The sequence below is a fragment of the Brassica rapa genome, chromosome A06, assembly GCF_000309985.2.
Source record: "Brassica rapa cultivar Chiifu-401-42 chromosome A06, CAAS_Brap_v3.01, whole genome shotgun sequence".
NCBI classification, from domain to species: domain Eukaryota; kingdom Viridiplantae; phylum Streptophyta; class Magnoliopsida; order Brassicales; family Brassicaceae; genus Brassica; species Brassica rapa.
Window position 1 is genome coordinate 785341 of NC_024800.2, and position 23606 is coordinate 808946.

General features: G+C 34.0%; 5 protein-coding genes and 1 long non-coding RNA gene across 9 annotated transcripts; 4 read left to right on the top strand and 2 right to left on the bottom strand.

Annotated features, from left to right (window-relative positions):
- Window positions 1–1154: 1154 nt before the first annotated feature.
- Window positions 1155–10758, bottom strand: LOC103871117 (pentatricopeptide repeat-containing protein At1g53600, mitochondrial). Its single transcript, XM_009149340.3, has 2 exons — window positions 5645–10758; window positions 1155–5432 (listed from the first exon to the last, which is right to left on the bottom strand). The coding sequence occupies exon 1, from the start codon at window positions 7864–7866 to the stop codon at window positions 5668–5670; it is 2199 nt and encodes a 732-aa protein (XP_009147588.2). The 5' UTR covers window positions 7867–10758; the 3' UTR covers window positions 1155–5432; window positions 5645–5667.
- Window positions 5319–12551, top strand: LOC103871118 (persulfide dioxygenase ETHE1 homolog, mitochondrial). Its single transcript, XM_009149341.3, has 9 exons — window positions 5319–5350; window positions 10765–10955; window positions 11163–11291; window positions 11392–11499; window positions 11571–11705; window positions 11814–11855; window positions 11952–12011; window positions 12090–12168; window positions 12249–12551. The coding sequence occupies exons 2-9, from the start codon at window positions 10827–10829 to the stop codon at window positions 12341–12343; spliced, it is 777 nt and encodes a 258-aa protein (XP_009147589.2). The 5' UTR covers window positions 5319–5350; window positions 10765–10826; the 3' UTR covers window positions 12344–12551.
- Window positions 12552–12642: 91 nt separating this feature from the next.
- On the top strand, window positions 12643–13779 carry LOC103871119 (60S ribosomal protein L18a-like protein). Of its 2 annotated transcripts, none has more exons than XM_009149343.3 (4): window positions 12643–12904; window positions 13165–13240; window positions 13340–13454; window positions 13540–13779. In XM_009149343.3, exons 1-4 carry the CDS (start codon window positions 12697–12699, stop codon window positions 13600–13602), a joined length of 462 nt encoding a protein of 153 aa, XP_009147591.2. In that variant the 5' UTR covers window positions 12643–12696; the 3' UTR covers window positions 13603–13779. The 2 variants fall into 2 exon arrangements, with proteins under 2 accessions (XP_009147591.2, XP_018508193.2); XM_018652677.2 differs by having other exon boundaries at window positions 13556–13779.
- A 3112-nt stretch (window positions 13780–16891) lies between these two features.
- Window positions 16892–20839, top strand: LOC103871120 (heat shock 70 kDa protein 14). 2 transcript variants are annotated; one of them, XM_009149344.2, is made up of 10 exons: window positions 16892–17142; window positions 17375–18574; window positions 18660–18887; window positions 18968–19063; window positions 19154–19333; window positions 19419–19613; window positions 19715–19861; window positions 19954–20103; window positions 20192–20322; window positions 20421–20839. In XM_009149344.2, exons 2-10 carry the CDS (start codon window positions 17405–17407, stop codon window positions 20578–20580), a joined length of 2457 nt encoding a protein of 818 aa, XP_009147592.1. In that variant the 5' UTR covers window positions 16892–17142; window positions 17375–17404; the 3' UTR covers window positions 20581–20839. The 2 variants fall into 2 exon arrangements, with proteins under 2 accessions (XP_009147592.1, XP_009147593.1); XM_009149345.2 differs by having other exon boundaries at window positions 16954–17142; window positions 17337–18574.
- On the bottom strand, window positions 20615–21208 carry LOC117125848. The gene is made up of 2 exons (XR_004448300.1): window positions 21000–21208; window positions 20615–20969 (listed from the first exon to the last, which is right to left on the bottom strand). It is a non-coding gene; the product is annotated as an uncharacterized LOC117125848 (long non-coding RNA).
- Window positions 21193–22800, top strand: LOC103871121 (fatty-acid-binding protein 3, chloroplastic). 2 transcript variants are annotated; one of them, XM_018659469.2, is made up of 5 exons: window positions 21193–21519; window positions 21759–21863; window positions 21977–22132; window positions 22216–22430; window positions 22505–22800. In XM_018659469.2, exons 1-5 carry the CDS (start codon window positions 21297–21299, stop codon window positions 22661–22663), a joined length of 858 nt encoding a protein of 285 aa, XP_018514985.1. In that variant the 5' UTR covers window positions 21193–21296; the 3' UTR covers window positions 22664–22800. The 2 variants fall into 2 exon arrangements, with proteins under 2 accessions (XP_018514985.1, XP_009147594.1); XM_009149346.3 differs by having other exon boundaries at window positions 21197–21513.
- Window positions 22801–23606: the final 806 nt, after the last annotated feature.

A 23606-nucleotide genomic window follows, 5' to 3' on the forward strand; every position in this document is an offset into this window, starting at 1 on the left:
TCAAAAGAAGATTTTCAATAATTAACTGTATTATAAAACTTTTTTTTCTTCTTTTTTTGTTACATTCTCTTCTTTTTTTTTCCCTTCTACATAAGGTTTATCGACGGTTTAAAATAGTGTATGGAAAGTGGAAATGATATCAAGAGAGAATGTAACGCGTTTTGAAATGATCGATCGAATATAGAATCATAGATCATCTGTGGACTTTCAAATATCCAAACTAGTTATGCCGATATCATTGTACATTTGACTGCTTGTACATTTTATATACCCGCAGACCCCAAATAGTTGACTTATCAAAGGATTAACATTATGTTTGAGTTTTGTGATCAAAGAAACAAAGCGATTAAGTTATCGAACGTTTTTGTTTTCTCGGAGAGAAAAAGTAATCAAGAAGAAAATGTCACATTTATTAATTTTCCTAGTGTATTTGGAAATTCCTTTGCAATTTCTTCTACCTTTCATAAACCAATTAAAGATGCTTAGGTTATCCGATAATCTTCTATACTGTATTCGTTTTTCTAAGTATACGACAACCGAGATATAAAAGAACATTAAAAGCCATAATTTGTTTCTTTTTCGGGAAAAAGGTCATAAAAGCCATAATTTGTTTCTTTTTCGGGAAAAGGTCATAATTTTGTTTCAAGAAAAAAAAAGACGAAAAAATGAAAGATTACATTTTGTGATGCATATTAGTTATATTGTGACAAGAAACATGTATTATACATGTATAAACAATCTTTGTGAAAATGATGTGCTGAATATTTGGCGCGTCTGATTAAGGGTGTCACGCGTATAAACAATCACACGCTTTTGTATTGACCACAAGTATAATCACTGCATATATGTGTAGAATGATGTTTCTAATATTCAGTTTCAACCTATTATGGTATATTTGACTGTATGTTTAAACAGGGACTAACCGACTAAGTCTAGATAGCTCCATGGATCGTTTACTGATGATCTCTAAAAAGGGAAGTTCCAGAAAAACAACGTGCGAATCTTTATGTAATATATAGTACATAATATATCTTTTTGGTCGAATATATAGTACATAATATAATTTAGTGTTTCTACACAGAAGAAATATGAATGTCATGATTTAATTTTGTTTTGGTCTGATAACTATCTATTCATGGAATCATGCATAAATGGATTATAGGAATGTAAGATATTAACGTTGTATTGTGGATAAATAAATATATGTGTACTGTGTACATTGTATTGATTCAAATCTAATAAACGTTTTACCCAATATATTGTAGTATTTGATGATGTCGGATTTGTATAGAATTATCAAGTAAATATATAACGTATACATCCAAATTATGCAATATGAAAATTTTCCCGTGGCTATATTTCAATATTTTCATGATAAGGTAAACAAAAATATTTCAATATTTTCATGATAAGGTAAACAACACACACTTATGAGGTTGTAGGTTTACTTCTACACTAACTATTGTGGAAACAAAGTCAGAAACAAGCGTCCATGTAGGTTAACCGGATAACCCAACCAAAAAAGGCAACTTTTAATTTGGAATATGAAGCGGATCATGTGGACGAATACTTCAACTTGATTATTTTAGAACATATTTGATTGATATTTCCGATTTGGGATAAATGAGAACAAGACTTTTTAGAGTCAATGGATATAATTTCCATACTAGAACGGTCATATAATCTTAAAATTTTTGAATTTGTATTGGCTGACATCATTTTTAATGATAAAATCTTCAAGAATATGCTATAAATTAGATTTTATATCTATTAACGAATAATCAAATTTAAAACTAAGGACAAGCAGAGTTGTTAATCACATGTTTCAACTAGCTTAAACTGATCAGTTTTTATATACAAACTACAGACTTATCAAACGCAGAGAGGTTCATCACAAGTCTCAACTTGCTTAAGTGAATGGTTCATCACAAGTCTGAACTTGCTTACTTGACACATTTAATTATTTTATCCAAACTAATTTACAAGATAATATGTCAATTGTCTACGGAACAACTAACGTTATTGTCTGATTAGAAACCGCATATATAAAGATATGGAGATGTTCAATTTCTTCTTCAATCTGAGAATCAAATTACAATACAGAACAAGAGAATACAAAAATCGACGAGTCCTAGGGATATTATCAACAAAATTACTATAATATACTAATTCTCTCTATTGTTACCTTCTACTTTTGACGATACGGATGGAAAGAGATCGTACATCGCGACACAAGTTGTTGTTTGCTTTTCCTAATATATGTGTACTCATGTTTTCGAATTTTTTTAAGAGCCGATTAGCTAAAAAACCACAAAGAAATTGGAAATTAGGTAAATACACACATAATGTAATAAGTTGTATGTCTATTAACAAAAATACCATGGTATAGAATTTAGGGTATTGAGTTAATTATGGAAAAAGTTGTGTACATGGGATGCAATTTTACCTTTTTAATGCTATTTTCGTTGCGGTGTGTATTTAATATAAAAGCAATTCTCTCTGGTAGTTCTTTCTAAATTTTTGTCACAAAATAACTCATTTTTATTTTGAAATTTTTAATATTTATTTTTTATTTTTTAAAATTTAAAACCATATCTCCAAAACCTCATCTCTTAACTCTAAATCCTAAGTCTAGACTAGTTAACACTAGTTAACCTTAATTAAAATGTATTTTTACCTTTTAATAAAATTTATTATGACCATTTTTTTTATTAAATGATTATTTTTGTAACAAAAACTAAAAAAGGGCTAATTTCTGTTAATATAATCAGATTTTCCTTTAAATGACAACCTAAGTTGTAGTGTATAATTTATATCAACAAAGGTACATTTAAGTAATGCATTACGTTGTCCATGTTACCAAAAAGCTCCTATTGATGTTGGAGAATTAACTAAATCTCATTTCACTTATTACCGGGGAGTTGATACACTCATACACGTTAGCTTTACAACTTGGTTATTTATCAAAGAAATTACTACATTTTCAAATTATATCCTTCGTTGGAGTTTTATTTAATTGACATGAACTAAGGTTATAAAAGCTTCACCTGTACCAGTTGATCGTGATTCAGATGGGCTCTGGCCAGATACTTGATGTCCAGATAACAATTCCAAAAATGTATTGATTCACTACAAATAGTCAAAGATAAAATAAACAACGAAAAATCAAACTGAAACAAATATTTAATTTGTAGAATGATTTTTAGAGAATTATTTTATATATATAAGCAAGAAATATCGGTTCAATAATCCGTGATCTGACCAATACAAGCTTACAATATTAATCAAGATTCCCTTCAATTTGGGTTTGAATAAAGCTAAACGTAACAACAAATAAATATCCGGTTCCGTATGGAAATCAAACAAACCTTAATACAAAATGAACGAGTTGGTTTATAAAATTAAGTCAATGATAGGCTCTTCATCTCTATATATATACACACATCTTCTTATTTCCCAATATGAAAAGTGAACGTACAATCACTACGAGCAAGAAAATTAAAGATGAACCCTGTGGTGATTTTGTTTATAGCGTTTGGAGGGCTTCTCTTGTTCATGTTCCTCTTATGGCTCACTCACTTTCTCTACCACAAAGCTAAGAAAGATGGCAAAGAAAGCATCGCATGTCTAGGCAGTGGTTATGGCGGCGATATCGGTGGTTAAAACGAATTTGTTGGCATGTAATAATTTTCCCATCCAATTCCTTTTTTTAGTTTTGCTTGTTTTCAAGAATAAAAAAATTGTTTTAAGTACTTATGCAATATGTGTATGCATAACGTACATGTGTATCTAAACTATTTATAATTTTTTGTTATTTTCAAATAAGAAAATTTCGACTTATATAAACCATGACATATAGTTTTAGTGGTGTGCTATGTGCATTAGTGCGTCATCATCCGGACATAACCATGCATAATCTAATCTATATTGTCGGAAGGAAAATATCTGATCTACATTTACCATATTTTAATAACTGGTACGTAACTATAAAAAATATTAGTTGGCAGTATATATAAATCAAATATTTTATGTACGTCCACATGGTGTTAATTTCAAAAATAACTAAACTATAAATAATAAAAATACATATAGTTGTATGGGTAATTATGAAGAGAACAAACTACATATACAGATTGATAGATATAGTGAAAATAATGTATAAATAATACGTATATAATACGTATATAATACCATTTTAATAAAGGGCGATTCAACATGACACATAATACGCTTATACGCTTAATCGGAAGTAAATTTATTAGTTAGACTTGAACGATTACAAATTATAATAATGCTAAATAGGTATAGTATAATGTATTAAATATCATAATTTATAGATTATGAAATTATATTAATTTATTCATAACATTTATGCTATAGTATATTAATTATCGTAAATTTTATATTATATTATTACAGTCTCACATTATCTTGATCTATGGTAGATATAAAACTCTTTAGATAATATTAATCAAACTAGGTGTCTTATCTGCATATGCGGACTTAATCGTTTATAAATATTTATTAGTTTATTTTTTTAATTCAAAATCAGTATCATAATTTATTATTTATGTTTTCAAAAAATTAAATAAAACATATATATATACAAAAATTAATTAAATATATATGTTTAATTAAAATTTATTAATTGTTTTATATTTTATTTTAAAAATTTATAACTAAAAAATATGTGTTAAGATAACAACACAATATATAAAAATTATCTTATTGTTTTAAATTATATAATTAATATATATACATATATATATATATATATATATATATATATAATTCATTAAGGGTAATATAGATATTAATCACCCTAACTTTCAACGTAAGAGCATTCGTTGCTAAAAATTACTTTGCAAATAATAGTGTAGATCAGAAAATATGAGATTTAATTTAGTAGAATTTTAAAAAGAAAAAGAAAACAAAAACACAAATCCAAGACCACGGAAACACACACAAATCAAAAAGAATATAATAACTTCAAGATAACTACCCAAATCATAGCAGCATCATCTAACTACTCATCGCTATACATAACTAACTTCATCCCCCGCCACCACCGCCACCACATCCTCCACCACCACCACCACATCCTCCACCACCACCACATCCTCCTCCACCACCATGATGCCCTCCGCCGCCACAACCACCACCACCACCGTGATTATGAGCGCTGTGATGGTGACCAGAAGGTCCAGAACCAGAGATAGTAGGAAGAGACGCTGCCGCAGCTGGATAAAACATGAAGTCACCATTGCTGCTTGTTACAGCCCTGCCTCTCTGGTTGTTGGGCTTTAGCACAGAACCATCAGTGCCTGTTTTCTTCTTCTTCTCCAAACAACATGGCACCAATAAAGCCAACGCAATAAAGACACCACAACAGACCATCAAAACAATCAAATAAGTTTCCATAATCTCTCTCTCTCTGCAATAACAAAAGTCACAATCGTATAAACAATCAAATAACCTTCCCATGATCTAGTATTTATAGTCATATTATTTGTTTTTCTTGTTTAGACTAGGATACGTAATTAAGTAAATAATTATCCACACAAAACAAAATATGATAATAAGAAGTAAATAAATAACACGGTTGATAACTAATGTTATGTTTATCTATTAAACCAACTCATACCTCAATAACAGAGCTTGGTTCAGTTATGAATAATTCCTCTGCACCTCCTTACAGGCTTCACTGTGATGAATACTACTTCCATGGCTTATAGAAATCAATTTGTAATCCTTTTCAATCATCTTCAATGTGAACGCTATCTCTTCCAGACTCGAATGAGATTCATCTCCCGCAAGAAAATTGTGTACTTTACCCTTTATTATAATCCAGCTAGAACCAGGATCCTTCTTTATTTTTTTCGATTTCTTGATACTCCTGATCCGATCAGCGTCTCTGTTTTTCCCAGCAAGTGAATAGAGCTGAGACAATACAACATAAGGTGTTGCGCTATCAGGCTCAAGCTCAATTAGTTTCTTAGCAGCAACCTCTGCTAGATCGACACGCAGACAAGTCTTGCTTGCACCGAGAAGGCTTCCCCAAACACCAGAGTGAGGCTCAAAAGGCATTGAAGAGATCAAGCGATATGCTTCATCAAGCATTCCCCCTCTTCCAAGAAGATCAACCACACACGCGTAATGATCAGGTCCTGGCTCAATGCCGTACGAAGATTTCATGGAGCTGAAGTACTTCCATCCTAAGTCAACGTATCCAACGTGAGCACAAGCTGATAACAGAGCAAGAAAGGTAACACTGTTCGGCTCTGTTCCTGTACTTTCCAATCCTGAAAACAGTTTAACCGCTTCCTTACCGAAACCATTGTAAGAAAACCCGCTGATCATCGTGTTGTAAGAAACAATATTGGGGTCACCGATGCTTAAGAAGATCTTGTAAGCATCACGCGCGTTTCCGGTTTTTGAATACATAGACACCAGCGAGTTCTGAACAGACAAGTCATCCTCCATGTTCATCTTCACTACTCTAGCGTGGATCTGTAGTCCTTCAACCAACGCCGCCAAACTAGCTGCTGCGCTGAGGACGCTACTTAAAGTGTAGGAGTTCGGAAAAGCCTTTCCTCGGAGCATCTCACGAAACCAGGAAACAGCTTCCGAGTAACATCCATTGCTCACGAAAGCAGATATCATAGCAGTCCACGTCACGTCGTCCTTCTCAGGCATCATCCCAAACAGCTCCACGCATTTGGAGATCTCTCCTTTTCCGGAAAACCCTTTGATCATATCTGTCCATGATACAATGTCTTTACTCGGCATCTTCTCGAAAAGCTCATAAGCCTCAGAGACTTGTCCCCGCTGGACAAGACCCGTGATCAACGAGTTCCAGGAAACAGAGTCTTTGTTCTTCATCACGCCAAACACTGCTTTCGCCTCTCCCATAAAACCAAGCTTAGAGTACATCGAGATCATGGAGTTCCCTAGAAACAGATCAAACTCAAGAGGCATCCGTGAAACCAACCCATGAATCTGACTCCCCTCTATGTATCTGTCAAAGTCTCTACAAGCTTTAAACATAACAGCCAAAGTGTTGGCATTAACACTAACATCTCCCTCTCGCCTCATCCTCAGAAACAGAGCAAACCCATCTTCAAAAAACCCGCCTTTAAAATACCCATCAATCATAGCAGTCCAAGTAACCACATTTCTCTCATACATCTCATCAAACAGTCTTCTAGCTTCAACAAGCTTCCCCATTTTGCAAAACCCATCAACCATCGCGCTACACGACACCACTTCCTTCACCCCCATACCTTCAAACACACGTACAGCCTCCTCTAACCTCCCTCCCCTCAAATACCCACTCAACAAAACGTTCGAAGCAACGGGATCACGAAACTCAACTGGCGTCTCACCGTACAAACACTCCGCCTCATCAAACATCCCCGCCTTAACAAAACCAGTGATCATCGCCGCGTAAGAGACAGCGTTCTTCTCGGGCATCTCGCGAAACAAGTCGTGAGCTTTCACCATATCGCACTTGTTCTTAACCATAGCCGTAATCATCGCGTTATAAGAAGTCGTAGCTCTCACAGGCATTTCGTCGAACACTTGGCGCGCTTTGCTCATTTTGCCATTCGCCGCGTAGGCAGAGATCATCGCGTTCCACGAGACTATGCTTCTCTGAGGCATTGCTTTGAAGATGGCTTCGGCTTCTTGGAGGTTGCCGTTTCTCGCGAGCTTCGAGATTTGAGAATTGCATTGGAAGATGGTTGTGCTTGTTGTTGTCGTCGGTGGATTGGGTTTGTAGTTAGAGAGAGCAAGCGTAGAGTTAAGCCTGAGACAAAGGCTGTGTCTGTAAATTAAGACGTTTTTCGAAATCGGCCTCATCACCATTGTCTAGCGATTTACAAAGGAGAGATACGAAGAAAAAAACCGGGAAAAATCAAATGATAATTATTTAATTTCGTCGAATGTAGCATTTTTTGCCTTAGTTAAATATTTTCTTTTCTTTTTTTGGTAACATGAATCTGTAGATAGATTATGAAAATATTTCACAGTAATTATTTTATTTAATACTACTAATTTGGGATAATAATAATAACAACACTTGTGTATATCAATAAATATATTGAGGAATTTTTTTAAAAAGAAAATCAGTTTAAGTTTATTTTTAAATTAGTTCTTATTTAAAGTTTTATTTCTTTCGTTAATAATGTAAAATCATATTAAAAATTAGCATGAATTTTATACAATTATGAATTTTATATTTAGAACAAAATTTTAATGAAAATCGGCATCAACTAAAGATGATTGGGATAAAAAAAATAATAAACAAAAAAATTATTTAAATGAAACTTTTGTTTTACATATAAATTGTCCCTAAAGCAAGAGAGTCTGCTTCTATGGTTTCATTTTATCCATATTTGATCCCAAGGCAAGTAATCAAATAAGAGGAAGTTAAAACAAAGTATTTGTTTATGAATTGAATTGGCTTTAAAAATCCAAACAAACTTTTGTTTTACATCCATAATCTAGACCTAGATAAAATCATGTCCAAATAAGACCAGAACTATGATCAAACGGGATTTCATATGGTTTAGATAAAAAAATCTACTCTCTTTTTTTCACGAAGATGATATTTCTCAATTATTTTATAAATATTAATACACATTAAGAAGAAGAAAACTGCATCATAAAATGAATCATTTTCTCTAAATATCAATTTTAATAAAGGTAACCCAATAGTAATACAATAAGATCAATTAATAATCTTGAAAGTTAAAATTAGTATTATTAAGTAATAGAAAATCCATACAAAGCAAAGAAAATTTATCTTTGTGAAAAATTTCCTTAAACTGTTCTCTTTATAGAATAAAAGAAGTGTTTTTATAAACGATTTACATGTTTTGAAAAATAAAGTCAAATTCAACGATGAAAATCATAAAAACAGATAAATACGATTTGACATACTTTAGTGAATAATCAATGATGAACGAAGATCCAAAATCAATTTTAACTTTGACTATATGAAAAACAAAAAAGTTTTGACGAGAAAAAAATAAGCAAAAAATAAGCAAAGAAAGAACAGAATTTATAATAAACTAAATGACAGAATTTTGACTGACATATACATCTTCCAAACTCTTAAAACTAATAGGTTTTAAAGAATAAAAAACATATTTTTAAGATGAGAAGACTTTTTCTTAAATATGTTCACAAACTTTATTGCATTTTTAGCATGAAAATACACATTCTTAGGATGTAAAGTCAAATTCTTAGGATGAAAAACACATCTATACACATTTTTCGTAAATTTTTCTAATCGTTTCATGTTTAAAAGATACATGTAATTATAGAAACACACATCATTTCATCATTTGACAACTTTTAAAACAAAAACTAATTTCAGTTTTGTTATTGAAATGCATAATCTTTGATATTGTTAACTCTTTCAGATTTCCATCGATATCACATACATCGGTTGGCAACATGTGTGTATCTTGTTTACAGTTGAATATGCATTTATGTTATGGCTTCTTTTATTTTTTTGCTTTGAACTCTTTTTGTTTTTTTAATTTGCAGAGATATGATATGCTCTCTTACGTTTATCAGTATTTCAATCTTTTGAAAACCATTGTCAGATTTTTATACGAATAGTGACAACTTTTCAGATTTGATACAGTTATTTTTGTATAGTACATTACAATATGACAACTTCTTTAAAACTAGTATAATTTTTATAATGAAAAGGCACAACTCTATAAAACTAATATATTTTAAAGAATAACAAGACACACTTTTCAAATGATAAAACTAATTCTTATACAATTTCACAATCTTTTAAATTTTAATGCGTTTTAACATGAAAAACACATTCGTAGAATGTAAACTCATTCTTACGATGAAGAGATACATCTGTACACATTTTCATAATCTTTTTCAATTGTTGACATGTTGAAAACACACACATATTTCATAATTTGACAATTTTTCAAGACTAATTTCATTTTATAAATAAAAAGAAAATATTGCCAATTCTACTTTTATAGCATTTTCATTTTTTAGAGTAAAAATAATAATTGTATAGTTTAGATATACATAAATTCAACTTTACTTTCTTTTCCCATCAACATATTTTATTAAGTACTAGATGAACATACATGGTCCCTGTGCAGAAAAGTAGTAATAGCAACATGTATGAAATTATGACATATAAACAAATCAACTTCACTTTTTTATTAAAAAAAATTGTAAAAGAAAGAACAGAGAAATACATTATTGATATTCTTCTTAAAGGTAAAAATAAAGAGAGGGTTAGGACAAAATTTAGTGTGATAAAACAGAGTTTACATAAAATAAAATTGTATTGTGGAAATGCTAATGACATACAAAATAAGTTTCTGTCACCCTGGAACAAAATCCTGACCGTTGAGGTTGAGCCGATTAACTTTGTCGGCAAAAAAACACTTCTGGTTCTTACAAAAGCTTATTTTCCTTTAAATTGGGCCCACGATAATTAGCCCAATAAAAAAAATAAGATAAGGCCTTAACTAATCACTCCGTCATCAATTCAATCTAAAATCCCATTCATGCATGAATCTTGCAACACTGTCACAATCAGACCAAATCCATTATCGCTGTTACTCCCTTCAAATCACACGACGACAACAGAACACCCATCCATCAAGGAGGGTCCCACCAATCTCTTTTCTTTTTGTCGTCGACACTTCCGTGGACGTGGGGATAAGCAAACCTCCTTTAAAACAACAACAATGGTGACTCATTTCTCACGATTCCTCTTTTCTCATCAATCACGTGCTCTCCAACATCCTCTAATCACAACTCTGAGAGTGATGGGTTCATCTTCCTCTTCCTCCTCCTCCTCCTCCTCGAAGCTTCTCTTCCGTCAGCTCTTTGAGAAAGAGTCTTCCACTTTCACGTATCTCCTCGCCGACGTGTCTCATCCCGATAAGCCTGCTCTGGTGAGTGTTTTGCTTTCATAAAGGTTGAATCTTTCGAGATGGGTTTTGAGAATTTTGTGTGTTTTTTGATGAATGTAATCAGATTGTTTATGTGAACTTGTATAATATATAGTTTTGCTTGATTGGTTATAAATTGAATTAGTTTAGAAAAAGATCATAACTTTGGTTTGCCCAATTCATCATTTGATTGTTGTGACTGATGAGCAGTTGATTGATCCGGTGGACAAGACTGTTGAAAGAGACTTGAAGCTGATCAATGAGCTAGGCTTGAAGCTTGTCTATGCTATGAACACTCATGTTCATGCTGATCATGTCACTGGCACTGGACTTCTTAAGGTCTCTTTCTGTTTATTGATGATATTAACTTGTACCATTTTTTTTTTTAAATTTAGATTTGATGATTCAGTGATGTCTCTTTGTTTGCTATTATATATAGACAAAGGTACCCGGTGTGAAGTCTGTTATTTCAAAAGCAAGTGGTTCCAAAGCAGATATGTTTCTTGAGCCTGGTGACAAAGTATCCATTGGTGATATATACCTTGAGGTATGAAAATAAGTGTAATCACCGAGAAAATAGAGAGTCAGGAGAGTATTGATCATTTAATTTTGATATAGGTTCGTGCTACACCTGGACATACTGCAGGATGTGTTACATATGTGACTGGAGAGGACGCGGATCAGCCCCAACCAAGAATGGCTTTTACCGGGGATGCTGTCCTTATCCGCGGTTGTGGGAGAACTGACTTTCAGGTAACACAAAACATAGGAACCATAAACCGTAATGTGGATGTATAAAATCTATATTTTGTAACTAAGACATCTGTTTAACATTACTAATGATTCTTTACTTGGTGGCAGGGTGGAAGCTCGGATCAACTCTATGAATCTGTGCACTCACAGGCAAGTTTCTCACACTTATCTTGTCACTCCACTTGCAAATTGATTCATACTATTCAATGATTTTATCTAAAACGTTCTTGTTTAATCTATAACCAGATATTTACATTGCCAAAGGACACATTGATCTATCCAGCTCATGACTACAAAGGCTACGAGGTAATGCAAAACTAAAAACTCATTCACATTGGTTCTTGTAATGAAAGCATTACATTATCTTTGTGTTAATATATTCAGGTAAGTACAGTTGGAGAAGAGATGGAACACAACCCACGTTTAACCAAAGATAAAGAAACATTCAAATCCATCATGTCTAGTAAGTTTTCTTTCTTACTTAGTAGTATATGTTTTTTAAGTATTGAATCTCATAATAACCATGGTCTTTACCCCTTACAGATCTGAATCTAGCGTATCCGAAGATGATTGATGTTGCAGTTCCAGCAAACATGGTGTGTGGATTACAAGATTTGCCTCCTCAAGCCAACTTATAAAACTCTCTACACCAAATCTCCCTCTCTCTCTGTCACTCCTTCATTCTATATTTTACCACAGCTCTTGAGAGTTTATTTGTCCAATAAGGTCTTGTCGTATTAGATAAGATCATTAGAAGATTGTGTAAGTTACACTGAACATGTGGAATTTGTATTGGAGATGAGAACATATATTACGTATTCATCTTTTGTTTGGTTTGCTGATTCATCTGTCGTCTACAATAATTCAACAACAACTACTCGTCGTCCATGTGTTTGCTGACACGTGTAGAAACTGCTAAAACCGTTAAATATAATCAAACAACTGAGATGTATAGAGAGAGAGAACAAATAATTAGTGAAGAGTAGAGAAAATGAGCAAAGAAAAAGACAAGGAGAGAGTAGCTTCTCCTACATCTTACGGCACGTTTCAAGGTGTCCCTACTTATCCACCACCGTTGCATCCTCGTCCTCCGCAGCATCATCCGGTCTCCGGATTCCCTCAGCCGTCTCAGCCTCCCAGAGCAACTCATCATGACCTTTCCGTTCATCAATACATTCAAGAACATCAAACCGTTCCTGGTAAAGTAACTTTCCAAGTTGTAACTTCAAAGTTGAATCTATAGCCTCTTCTTTATTATCCAAATGAGTAAAACCAAGTTACTAGATACACTTCATCTGAAGCATATGCACATACTCAAATTCTTTATTCTACAAAATTACTTAGAATTTCATCTTGTTCAATCAGTAATTGTGAGTTAATGATGTCTCATACACAACAAGAACCTGAAGCTCTCTTTCTCTCTGTATCTACAAATACTTCACAAATCTTTAAATGGCAGGATATGATGTTGCTGAAGGGAGACATGGAAGACGAGAACGTCTTCCTTGTTGTGGTATTGGAATCGGTTGGTTCTTGTAAGTTCTTTTTAGCATTCTCAGATTAGTACTCCTGGAGTTATATTATACATATCATTTGGTTTGAATCCGGAAGAACTTGGTTTTGTGTTCTTGAAGGTTCATAACCGGTTTTCTCCTTGGTTCAATACCATGGTACATAGGAGTATTCATTCTAGTATGTGCTAAGATCAACCCACGAGAGAAACCAGGATACATAGCTTGCGCCATCGCTGTAAGTCTTCCACTGAATATTGTACAGCATCAGATTCAATCTTCTGAATCTTGTGGTATAAGTAAATTTTCTTTGGTTTTCATAGGCTGTTCTTGCTACTATTGCCATAGTGTTTGGTTTCATGGGAGGAAGAGAAGTCTGGTCGTGAAAGTGTATCATCATCAACCGAGAAAACTATACAAATGTTCATCAAGTCGTTATTCTTTTGTAATTAATATGATTTAAGTCCTTGTATTTGAACAATCTCTTTTACTTGCATTGACTTGTAAGAGGAGTTGTGGTTAGGCAGAGGACTGAATAAAGGTCAAAAGTACTTTTCTTTCACTTTGCAAAGTTCCAGAAACAACTGAGCAAGTTCCCAACAAAAACTTCAGCCTTGTTTGAATCATTCATGCTTAATTATCAACGGCCAATTCTCCCGTTTAACATATGTCAAACGTGTTCCCTACGACATTCCAATACTCTTTAGATCTCACCAGAAAAGTCACAATATTTCAAGCATGTTACAGACAAAGTATCTCTTAAACAAGAGTCTTCTCTGGTTTCATTTTATCCAAATTTGATTTCATGGCAAGTATTCAAATAAGAGTTAGGTAGAACAAATTCTGTGTGTTTAGATAAGTGAATGGGTTGTATAAATTCAAACAAACTTGTTTAAACGAAACTTTTTTTTTTTTGACATCAATAATCTAAACCCAGATAGAACCATATCCAAATAGGTCCAAACTTAAATATAATTATGATCAGTCAGCTATTCTAAAAAAAATTAAGATCATTTAGATAATAAATCACAAATATAATTATCTTTAATAAACAATCTATATGTTTTTTAAAATAATGATTGTATTCCACAACACAATTTTCATGTTTTACAAAACAAAATCAAATTTTATCGATGAAAATCATAAAAACTATTTGACATACCTTAGTTTATAATCATTGAAGAACGAAGATCCCAAATTGATTTTAGTTCTTATTATAGTGGATGAAGAATAAAGTTTTAAAGTGTGTTTAAGAAGAGTGAAAACTGAAACAAAATCGATTAGGAAACTACTAAATGAGAAGTGATTTTCTCTCTCATATTGATTTCAAGCTAGATTATTTGACTGTTTCTTGCTTATGCATGAGTATAAACATTTATAAATTATCAAACCATAATAATTGTCAATGATTCGATCTCATTTATACATATTTTAAATTGTTTTGTTATGTAAATATAAATAAGCATAACATTTTACTATATATAATTATGTTATTTTGGATTATTATATAATTATGTTTTACTATATACAATTACTATTTTGAACATATTACTATATATAATTATGTTATAAATATAAGTAAGTACTTTAGAAATAATAGTCTAGATCAGTTCAATTATTCATTTTGAATATAGTGAATTTCATCTATTATATCAATTGTTTTTTTTTTCAAAACAACAGAATCATATTTTTAGTTACTCTTAGTTTTGTTAATCCTTTATATTTGTAGATATATTTTTTAATTTCATATATGTTGTTTTGAAAAAACAATTGGTAACAAAACAATAAAAACAATATTGATGACGATCTGGATGCAATGACAAATTTATCTAAGAAATGATATAAATTTACAGTTAAAGATTGGAGATATTAGTCAATAGACGTTTATGATGTTATTATGAGTTTGGAAATTTGGAGATTGGCCAATCATCTTCTTCAAATGAGGAATTTGTAATTTCAAAGCTTAAAGACTCAGCGAGATGATGGAAAATAATTTCAAGACGATGAATTCTCGTTTGTCTTTGATGGAAAAAGAAAAAAAGAACATAAAGTCATGTGTCATAATTAGAGAAAAAAAAACAAAAATGGTAATTCATATGAAGCTCTTGATAATGAGGTAAGTTTATTTTGAAATTTAAGTTGAATGTATTTTCCTACTTGAGCTCATAATAATTGTATTAAACAACACAATTTACATGTTTACAAAATAAAGTCAAACTTGGCCGATGAAAATCATAAAGACAAAAAAAAATGATTTGACATACATTAATCTATAATCAATGAAGAATGAAAATCTCAAATCGATTTTAACTTTGATTATAGTGGATGAAGAACAAAGTTTAAAGTGTGTTTATGAAGAGTGAAAACTGAAGCAAATTGATTAGAAAAATGACTAAATGAGAAGTGATTTTCTCTCTCAAATAGATTTTAAGCTAGATCTAGTTGCATAAATGAATCAAGCTTATAATCATTTAAAATTTAATTGATTGGTTGGAGGTTAAAAACATAGTAATAGCCAACAACTAATAAATTTACTGCTGACAAAAAAACTAATAAAATTATTTTATCATTTTAGTAATGTACTGTTGTAATCAAATAGTAACCATAATTTTATTTTGTTACGTATTGTTTGAATTTTTTTATTTGGCATTCATATACTTCTAGCATAATATAATTAATTTAATGTACTAATAATATTTAAAAAATTCAGTTAATAATAAAAAAATATTGAAAGATTTTTTAATTTTAAAAATTAAAATAAATATTACTAATTAAAGACTAAAAATAATAATAAATATTAAAAATAATTGTGGAATCATCGATCGTTTTCTTTAAACTTGTTTTTGTTCCTATACAAAACGACATTAACCTATTTGATCTGTTTTGGATATAAATCTATTTATGTTTATCATCCTTAGATAATAGGGCAATTGTCAATAATAGCACCTTTTGAAGTTTATGTCACAAAAATAGCACTAGAAGGAGAAAGTCACAAAAATGACATTCATTAAAGGGTAAAATATCCATAATACCCTTGGTTTAAAATTAAATAAACAAACAAAAATAAATATAAATAAATAAAATAAAAATAAAAAAAATAATTTTTTTTTTTATAGTTTCAGATTATATTTTTCAGATTCAAAATTTTTATAATTTTTTTTTGAATTTTTTTTTTCGAAAATTTTTTTTTATTTTTTTTTTAATTTTCTTTTTATAATTTAAAAATACTTTTTGAAACTGTTTTTAAAATTTTTATTTTTATTTTAATATTTATTTTTTATAAAATTTTAAACCCTAATTCCAAAACCCCACCCCCTTAACTCTAAACCCTAAGGTTTGGATTAATTAATCCAAGGGGTATAAATGTATATTTACCTCTTTAATGAAACCTATTTTTGTGACTTTGAGCCTTGAGTGCTACTTTGGGAACAAAAACTTGGTTTGGTGTTATCTTAGTCTTTTTCTCTAGATAATAAGTTATGGCATTTTTATGTGTCCAATTTTTATAAGATTGTTTTTATATATATTTGTATATATAAATCAATTTTTGTAAAATTCATGTTTTCAATTGGTTACTCATGTGCTATCTATTTACTTTTTTAAAAAAGAAACTAATCTGCATCTTTAATTTTATGGAGATTTATTTATACTCAATTTTGTAATATTAAAGTTGATCTTGGCGTTTTTTCTTAAAGTTTTCATGTTATTAACATAAATATTACAAATAAACCGAATAGAAAATGTAAAACAAAGAAAGAAAAAAAGGAAAAGGAAAGATCGAGAAGGAACCTGCGAATCCCGAACCCTTCTCCATAAAACCCTCTCTCTCTTCTCTTTGCTCTCTTCAGATTTTCTCAGCTGCGAATCCATAAAACCTAAAACAAAGCTCTCAAGAACCCAATCCCCTCTCGCGATCCGATCCTCAGGTACGCTCCCGATCCTCCTCCTCCTCTTCTCTAACCCTTTAGCTTCAGATTAGATCTGAATCTTGTATTTTCGGATCTCTCACTTTTTAACGGTATATTCGCATCTCGAATCTAGTTTCTCTCTACTCATATTCGAATCGTTGAATTCAATTTTAGCTTCTGAACTGTTCTCAATTGATTTCTGATTGAATTAGGGTTCCTAAAGGTTGAAGCTTTATCTGTTTATTATCAGGGTTTTGAATCAAGACCGAAGCTTGAGAGAATGAGTGTTGTCGGGTTTGATTTTGGTAACGACAACTGTCTCGTGGCTGTCGCGAGACAAAGAGGGATCGACGTTGTCCTCAACGATGAGTCAAACCGCGAGACTCCCGCCATTGTGTGCTTTGGCGAGAAGCAGCGTTTCATTGGAACCGCGGGAGCTGCGTCCACCATGATGAACCCTAAGAACTCTATCTCCCAGATCAAGCGTCTCGTGGGTCGTCAGTTCTCGGATCCTGAGCTGCAGAGAGACATCAAGTCTCTGCCTTTCTCCGTCACTGAGGGACCAGACGGGTACCCTTTGATCCACGCTAGCTATTTGGGGGAGAAGAGGGCGTTTACTCCCACTCAGGTTATGGGGATGATGTTGTCTAACTTGAAAGGGATTGCTGAGAAGAATCTGAATGCTGCTGTGGTGGACTGTTGTATTGGGATTCCTGTTTACTTTACGGATCTGCAGAGAAGAGCTGTTCTTGATGCTGCGACCATTGCTGGCTTGCATCCTCTGCATTTGATTCATGAGACGACAGCGACGGCTTTGGCTTATGGTATCTACAAGACGGATTTGCCGGAGAGTGAGCCGCTTAATGTCGCCTTCATTGACATTGGTCACGCGAGCATGCAAGTCTGCATCGCGGGGTTCAAGAAGGGACAGCTTAAGGTTTTGTCTCATGGTTTTGATCGGTCTTTGGGAGGGAGGGACTTTGATGAAGTTCTGTTCAATCACTTTGCTACCAAGTTCAAGGAGGAGTACAAGATTGATGTCACTCAGAATGCTAAGGCTAGTCTCAGGCTCAGGGCTGCCTGCGAGAAGCTGAAGAAGGTGTTGAGTGCTAACCCTGTGGCGCCGTTGAATATTGAGTGTTTGATGGATGAGAAGGATGTTAGGGGTGTTATCAAGAGGGAGGAGTTTGAAGAGATCAGTGTACCTATTTTGGAGCGTGTCAAGAGGCCTCTAGAGAAGGCTCTCGCTGATGCTGGGCTCTCAGTTGAAGATGTACATATGGTGGAGGTTGTTGGCTCTGGATCTCGTGTCCCTGCCATTATCAAGATTCTTACTGAGTTTTTCGGTAAGGAGCCGAGGCGTACAATGAATGCTAGTGAGTGTGTGTCGAGGGGATGTGCCTTGCAGTGTGCAATTCTCAGTCCCACCTTCAAAGTCCGTGAGTTCCAGGTAATGACTGCTTAAACATGTGTGTTTTATCGTTTAGTATAGTACTCCAGATTATCTAACAAGTCATGTTGTTAATTCTTTTAAGGTTCATGAGAGCTTCCCCTTCTCAATTTCGCTGGCGTGGAAAGGAGCAGCTGCTGATGCTCAAAACGGAGGAGCTGAGAATCAGCAGAGCACCATTGTTTTCCCCAAAGGAAACCCAATCCCTAGTGTCAAGGCCCTAACGTTTTACCGCTCTGGAACATTCTCTGTGGATGTGCAGTACAGTGATGTGACTGACTTGCAAGCACCTGCTAAAATCAGCACATACACGGTTTGATTCTTTGCCCAATGTCGTGTATATGTTAAGACTGTAACGCTCTTGTTTCTCATTATAGTTCTCCTTTTTTGCAGATTGGTCCCTTCCAGTCATCCAAAGGCGAGAGGGCAAAGGTTAAGGTGAAAGTGAGATTGACCCTTCACGGAATTGTCTCTGTTGAATCAGCTACTGTAAGTTTCTGTTGTTATACTAAACTGATCATTCAATGCGAACTTAAGATCGTTTAGTTTATGCTAATTTTTTTGTCTCCCTCATTACAGCTTTTGGAGGAGGAAGAAGTTGAAGTTCCGGTCACAACAGAGCAGATGGACACTGACAAAGCTTCCGGTGAAACTGATGTTAACATGCAAGACGCCAAGGAAACCAGCGATGCAGCTGGTGCTGACAATGGTGTTGCCGAGTCTGCTGATAAGCCAGTGCAAATGGAAACTGATTCAAAGGTTAATTTCTTTCCTGAACTGATGGTCCTTCTTTATATTTTTCACTCGTGAACTTGATTTAATCAAATGGGTATGGTATGTGTAGGCTGAGGCTCCAAAGAAGAAGGTGAAGAAAACAAACGTGCCTCTGTCAGAGTTGGTATACGGCGCCTTGCAATCTGTTGACGTCCAAAAGGCTGTGGAGAAAGAATATGAGATGGCTCTGCAAGACAGAGTTATGGAGGAGACCAAGGACAAGAAGAATGCTGTTGAGTCATATGTTTATGATATGAGAAACAAAGTAAGACACCTTCTCTTTCACTCCTTTTATTGTCTGTATTGGGTTGTATGCATTTATTTAAAAATGGTTGGCGACTAACATCACATGTTTTGTTTTCTCAGCTGAGTGACAAACTCCATGAGTATATCACTGAGTCAGAAAGGGAAGCTTTCCTGGCGAAGCTGCAGGAAGTGGAGGATTGGTTGTATGAAGATGGAGAAGATGAGACTAAAGGTGTTTATGTTGCAAAGCTCGAGGAGCTCAAGAAGGTAAATATACACATGACTGATGGCTACTTTATTGTGTTTTACTTCAAGAAAATAATGTTTTAACAGAGCTTGGTGATTGGACTTTGATGCAGGTGGGTGACCCTGTTGAAATGAGGTACAAGGAGTCACAGGAGAGAGGGACAGTCATTGGACAGCTTGGTCACTGTGTTAACAGCTACAGAGAGGCAGCTGTGTCTAATGATTCCAAGTTTGATCACATTGAACTAGAAGAGAAGCAAAAGGTATAAATAACAAGAGCTCTGAGATTTTTCATTTTTTCCATAAGAATGTTGAGGATGTGTTTTAACTTGTTGTGGTATGTAAATGAAGGTGTTGAACGAGTGTGTGGAAGCAGAAGCATGGATGAGGGAGAAGCAGCAGCAGCAAGAGGCGCTTCCCAAGTACGCAACTCCAGCTTTCTTGTCAGCTGACGTTACAAGGAAGGCTGAAGCACTGGACAAGTAAGCATAAGCTTCTTCTCACTTGTTTCTCTATTGTAGGAGTTGCTCTAATAATGGTTGAACTAACTGAAACATCCTTTTGGATTGTGTATTGGCAGGTTCTGCAGGCCTATAATGACCAAACCAAAGCCGGTTGTTAAACCTGAAGCACCACCAGCCAAGGCGGCGGCTGATGAGGAGAAGAGTGAGCCACAGCCAGAAGCGGCCTCTGGTGAAGAACCAATGGAGACTGAGAAGCCTACCGAAGATAGTGCTTAAGAGCTCTTGGTGCTGTGTATCGATTTTGTTTTTACCTTTTCTTCTTAGTTCTTGTTTTCGGTATTACTCTTCCTTTAAGATTCTATATTTAAACTCTTAGTACTTCGCGATTACAATTTTCAGGAAGTATTGTTTTCCCTTTGTGTTTGCTTTATAAACTATTTATCGTGTGTGAGATGAGGATTTGTACTACTTGTTAGCTGTTACATGTTTCTGAGCTGTTTTTTTTAACAGAGCAAATGAAATATGCATTTCTATCGACAGCACTCTTTAACTTTCTTAAGATTGCGAAGTTCAGTTTCCTTTGATGTAGCTTCTGGAAGCATGCGTAATACTTGTTCTCACAAGACGAGTTCTCCTTTCTACATTGTTTTTTTTGTGCACACTTTCTACATCTAAAGAGACGAATATGAAGGCACATTTGATGTGTATACACTTCACCAAAGCTCGTACTGGCCAGGATAAAAGAATTTCACAAAAACGACACACAGTTGACTATTTCAGACACTAAACGACACCAAGTTAAAGTCCCTATAACTGCATTGAGTGTAGTTTCGAAAAGTGAAAACGACAGGTTTTCTTAATCAGTTACACAGCTTCCAACTGTCGGAAAAACCAACGCCTCAACAACCCCACAGGTAAATTAAACTGCAGAGGCAATTAAAACTCTTGTTCTAAAGATCAGACACTTAGGATTCATCGCCGGGGATTCGAACATGGACGGAGTTGTTCTTACATCGGTTCCATCTGCACTTTCTGGTGTCTGTCCGAACAGAGTCAATGCTGGATCCAGAAACCATTCCCCGAATCAAGTTTCAGTGCTTCGAACTGTGAACTGCGTTTCATCTCTCTCAATTCACCCTCCTCAAAACGGCAATTCATTTCTCAGAAAGCGACATTGTGTTGGGGTGGTGAAATCAGCAGCTTCTTCAGGTAAAGGTTGAAACTTTATTGTTCTTGTTAAGATCAAAGAAACAGAGTTTGCTTTAGAAACTCTATTGTGTATTGTCTTTGGTTGAATGATTTATGATTTGGAGTTTAGTGTTTACTAATCATATGATCTCCAAGAAAGATTAGTTAGAAAGAGGCATTACCATTACAACTTAAACAAACATGTTTGTGTGTCTTTTTCTTACAGCTCCACCCCTTTTTCATCTTGATCTTTGTGGTTTGTGTAGTTGGAAATGCAGATGAGAAGGTGGAAGAACCGGCTACAAGTGTGAAGTTTCAGAGAACAGTGGCATTACCTGGCTGTTCTACCGCACTCTCCTTGCTCGGCACTGGTCAGTTTCAACCTTATCTTCACTCTTTATATTGATGAAATGCTTCTAGACTTGCTCTGAGACTTCTTTCAATGTATCTATATGTAAAAAATGCATCAATTTTCTTTTGTCAGGGTTTAGGGAGAAGAAGTTTGCTATCATCGGTGTCAAAGTCTATGCTGCTGGTTTATACGTGAATGAATCTATCTTGACCGGGTTAACCGCTTGGAAAGGGAAGTCTGCTGATGAGATTCAGAGAGATTCATCACTCTTTAGTTCAATCTTTCAAGGTAATGAACTAATGATATGCTAAAGATGATGATAGCTTTCTTGGTTCCACATCTTTTGAGTCTTGTTGCTCTCTTTGATTCAGATCAAGCAGAGAAGTCATTGGAGATTGTTCTTGTGAGAGACGTTGATGGCAAAACCTTCTGGGATGCATTGGACGAAGCCATTTCGCCTAGAATCAAATCTCCTACATCTGATGATAAAACCGCTCTCTCTACGTTCCAAGGGATCTTCCAAAACAGACCTCTCAACAAAGGAAGTGTCATTCTCTTGACTTGGATCAATCCTTCTAAAATGCTCGTAAGCACAATTTTCTCTCATGCTAATTGAATCACTTACACATTATTTGCTTATGTTTCTTTTTCTTCTGTTAGGTTTCTGTTTCGTCTGGAGGGTTGCCAAAGGATGTGGATGCGGAGATCGAGTCAGGTAGTGTTACATCTGCTTTGTTTGATGTGTTCTTTGGGGACTCTCCAGTTTCTCCTACATTGAAATCCTCAGTGGCTAACCAATTAGCTATGGTCCTCAAGTAAAAAACTCTAAATGTAACATATCATTTTGTAATATGAATATTTTGGAACTTTGTGATGTGTTAAGACATCATGTTTGAGCTTAAACTTAATACTGGAGTTCCTAATATTGGAAATTAAAAAAGAATGATTGTGACAGAGATTATATGGGTTTGGCCAAGTTGAGCAAGTGAGCCCTTGACCACATGCAACTTCCTGTGTCACTACTCTCACTTGGACCACATTATTCATGTTATATTTGGAGTTTTATTGTGTGATGCATTATTATATTTCTCACTATTATTATATTGCACCAAGTAAGAAATGTTTTGGTTGGTAGAATTTTAATCATATTTTAACATATATAAGAAAACAACAAAAACAAATCTGCTTGGTGGTGGTGGCCTGGTGGGGGATAGTTTGGCTACTTCAGTCAAAACTCTATAAAGTAATTGTGAATAGTTACAAAAAGCATGATTCATGTGGTGAATGGTGGTGATTATGTCCCCCTCTGTTGAATTGTGACTCATGCAGTTTCTTTCTTCATATCTTCGTTTATTATTATTATTCAATGTTTGCTGATTTTAGTATCATATGCTGTATGCTACAGAGCCTAGTCTAAAGAGATAGGACATCATTGATTCATTTGATTGATTCATCTTTGGTCAGTCCTATATCATGACCAATTCATTCTTAATGTAGTTAAATATGGAAACAATTACACCAAAAGGCAGTTTTGACTTTTTAATATCACATAAAGACAGTTTCTTATACCAACACAGTTTCCACTAACAGCTTCCTTTTGGACCAACTACCTAGTTATGTGCTAACCAACCCACAACTTAACTAGATTTTGTTATTAGCGGGAGATTCCCACAGCCGTTGATCCCCACACCTCCTAGATGGTCCAGATTTATTCTACTTTTTCTTGACAAGACTTATATCTGTTTTTTTTTCAGCCCTCTGA

Coding starts and splice junctions, on each gene's coding strand:
- LOC103871120 (XM_009149344.2), top strand. CDS start 17,405: ATGAGTGTTGTCGGGTTTGATTTTGGTAACGACAACTGTCTCGTGGCT. Junction 18,888..18,967: donor CTAAAATCAGCACATACACG/GTTTGATTCTTT, acceptor CCTTTTTTGCAG/ATTGGTCCCTTCCAGTCATC. Junction 19,334..19,418: donor AAATGGAAACTGATTCAAAG/GTTAATTTCTTT, acceptor TGGTATGTGTAG/GCTGAGGCTCCAAAGAAGAA.
- LOC103871118 (XM_009149341.3), top strand. CDS start 10,827: ATGGGTTCATCTTCCTCTTCCTCCTCCTCCTCCTCCTCGAAGCTTCTC. Junction 11,500..11,570: donor TTGGTGATATATACCTTGAG/GTATGAAAATAA, acceptor ATTTTGATATAG/GTTCGTGCTACACCTGGACA. Junction 11,856..11,951: donor ATGAATCTGTGCACTCACAG/GCAAGTTTCTCA, acceptor ATCTATAACCAG/ATATTTACATTGCCAAAGGA.
- LOC103871121 (XM_018659469.2), top strand. CDS start 21,297: ATGGACGGAGTTGTTCTTACATCGGTTCCATCTGCACTTTCTGGTGTC. Junction 22,133..22,215: donor CTTTAGTTCAATCTTTCAAG/GTAATGAACTAA, acceptor TCTTTGATTCAG/ATCAAGCAGAGAAGTCATTG. Junction 22,431..22,504: donor TCAATCCTTCTAAAATGCTC/GTAAGCACAATT, acceptor TTCTTCTGTTAG/GTTTCTGTTTCGTCTGGAGG.
- LOC103871117 (XM_009149340.3), bottom strand. CDS start 7,866: ATGGTGATGAGGCCGATTTCGAAAAACGTCTTAATTTACAGACACAGC.
- LOC103871119 (XM_009149343.3), top strand. CDS start 12,697: ATGAGCAAAGAAAAAGACAAGGAGAGAGTAGCTTCTCCTACATCTTAC. Junction 12,905..13,164: donor AGAACATCAAACCGTTCCTG/GTAAAGTAACTT, acceptor TTTAAATGGCAG/GATATGATGTTGCTGAAGGG. Junction 13,241..13,339: donor ATTGGAATCGGTTGGTTCTT/GTAAGTTCTTTT, acceptor GTGTTCTTGAAG/GTTCATAACCGGTTTTCTCC.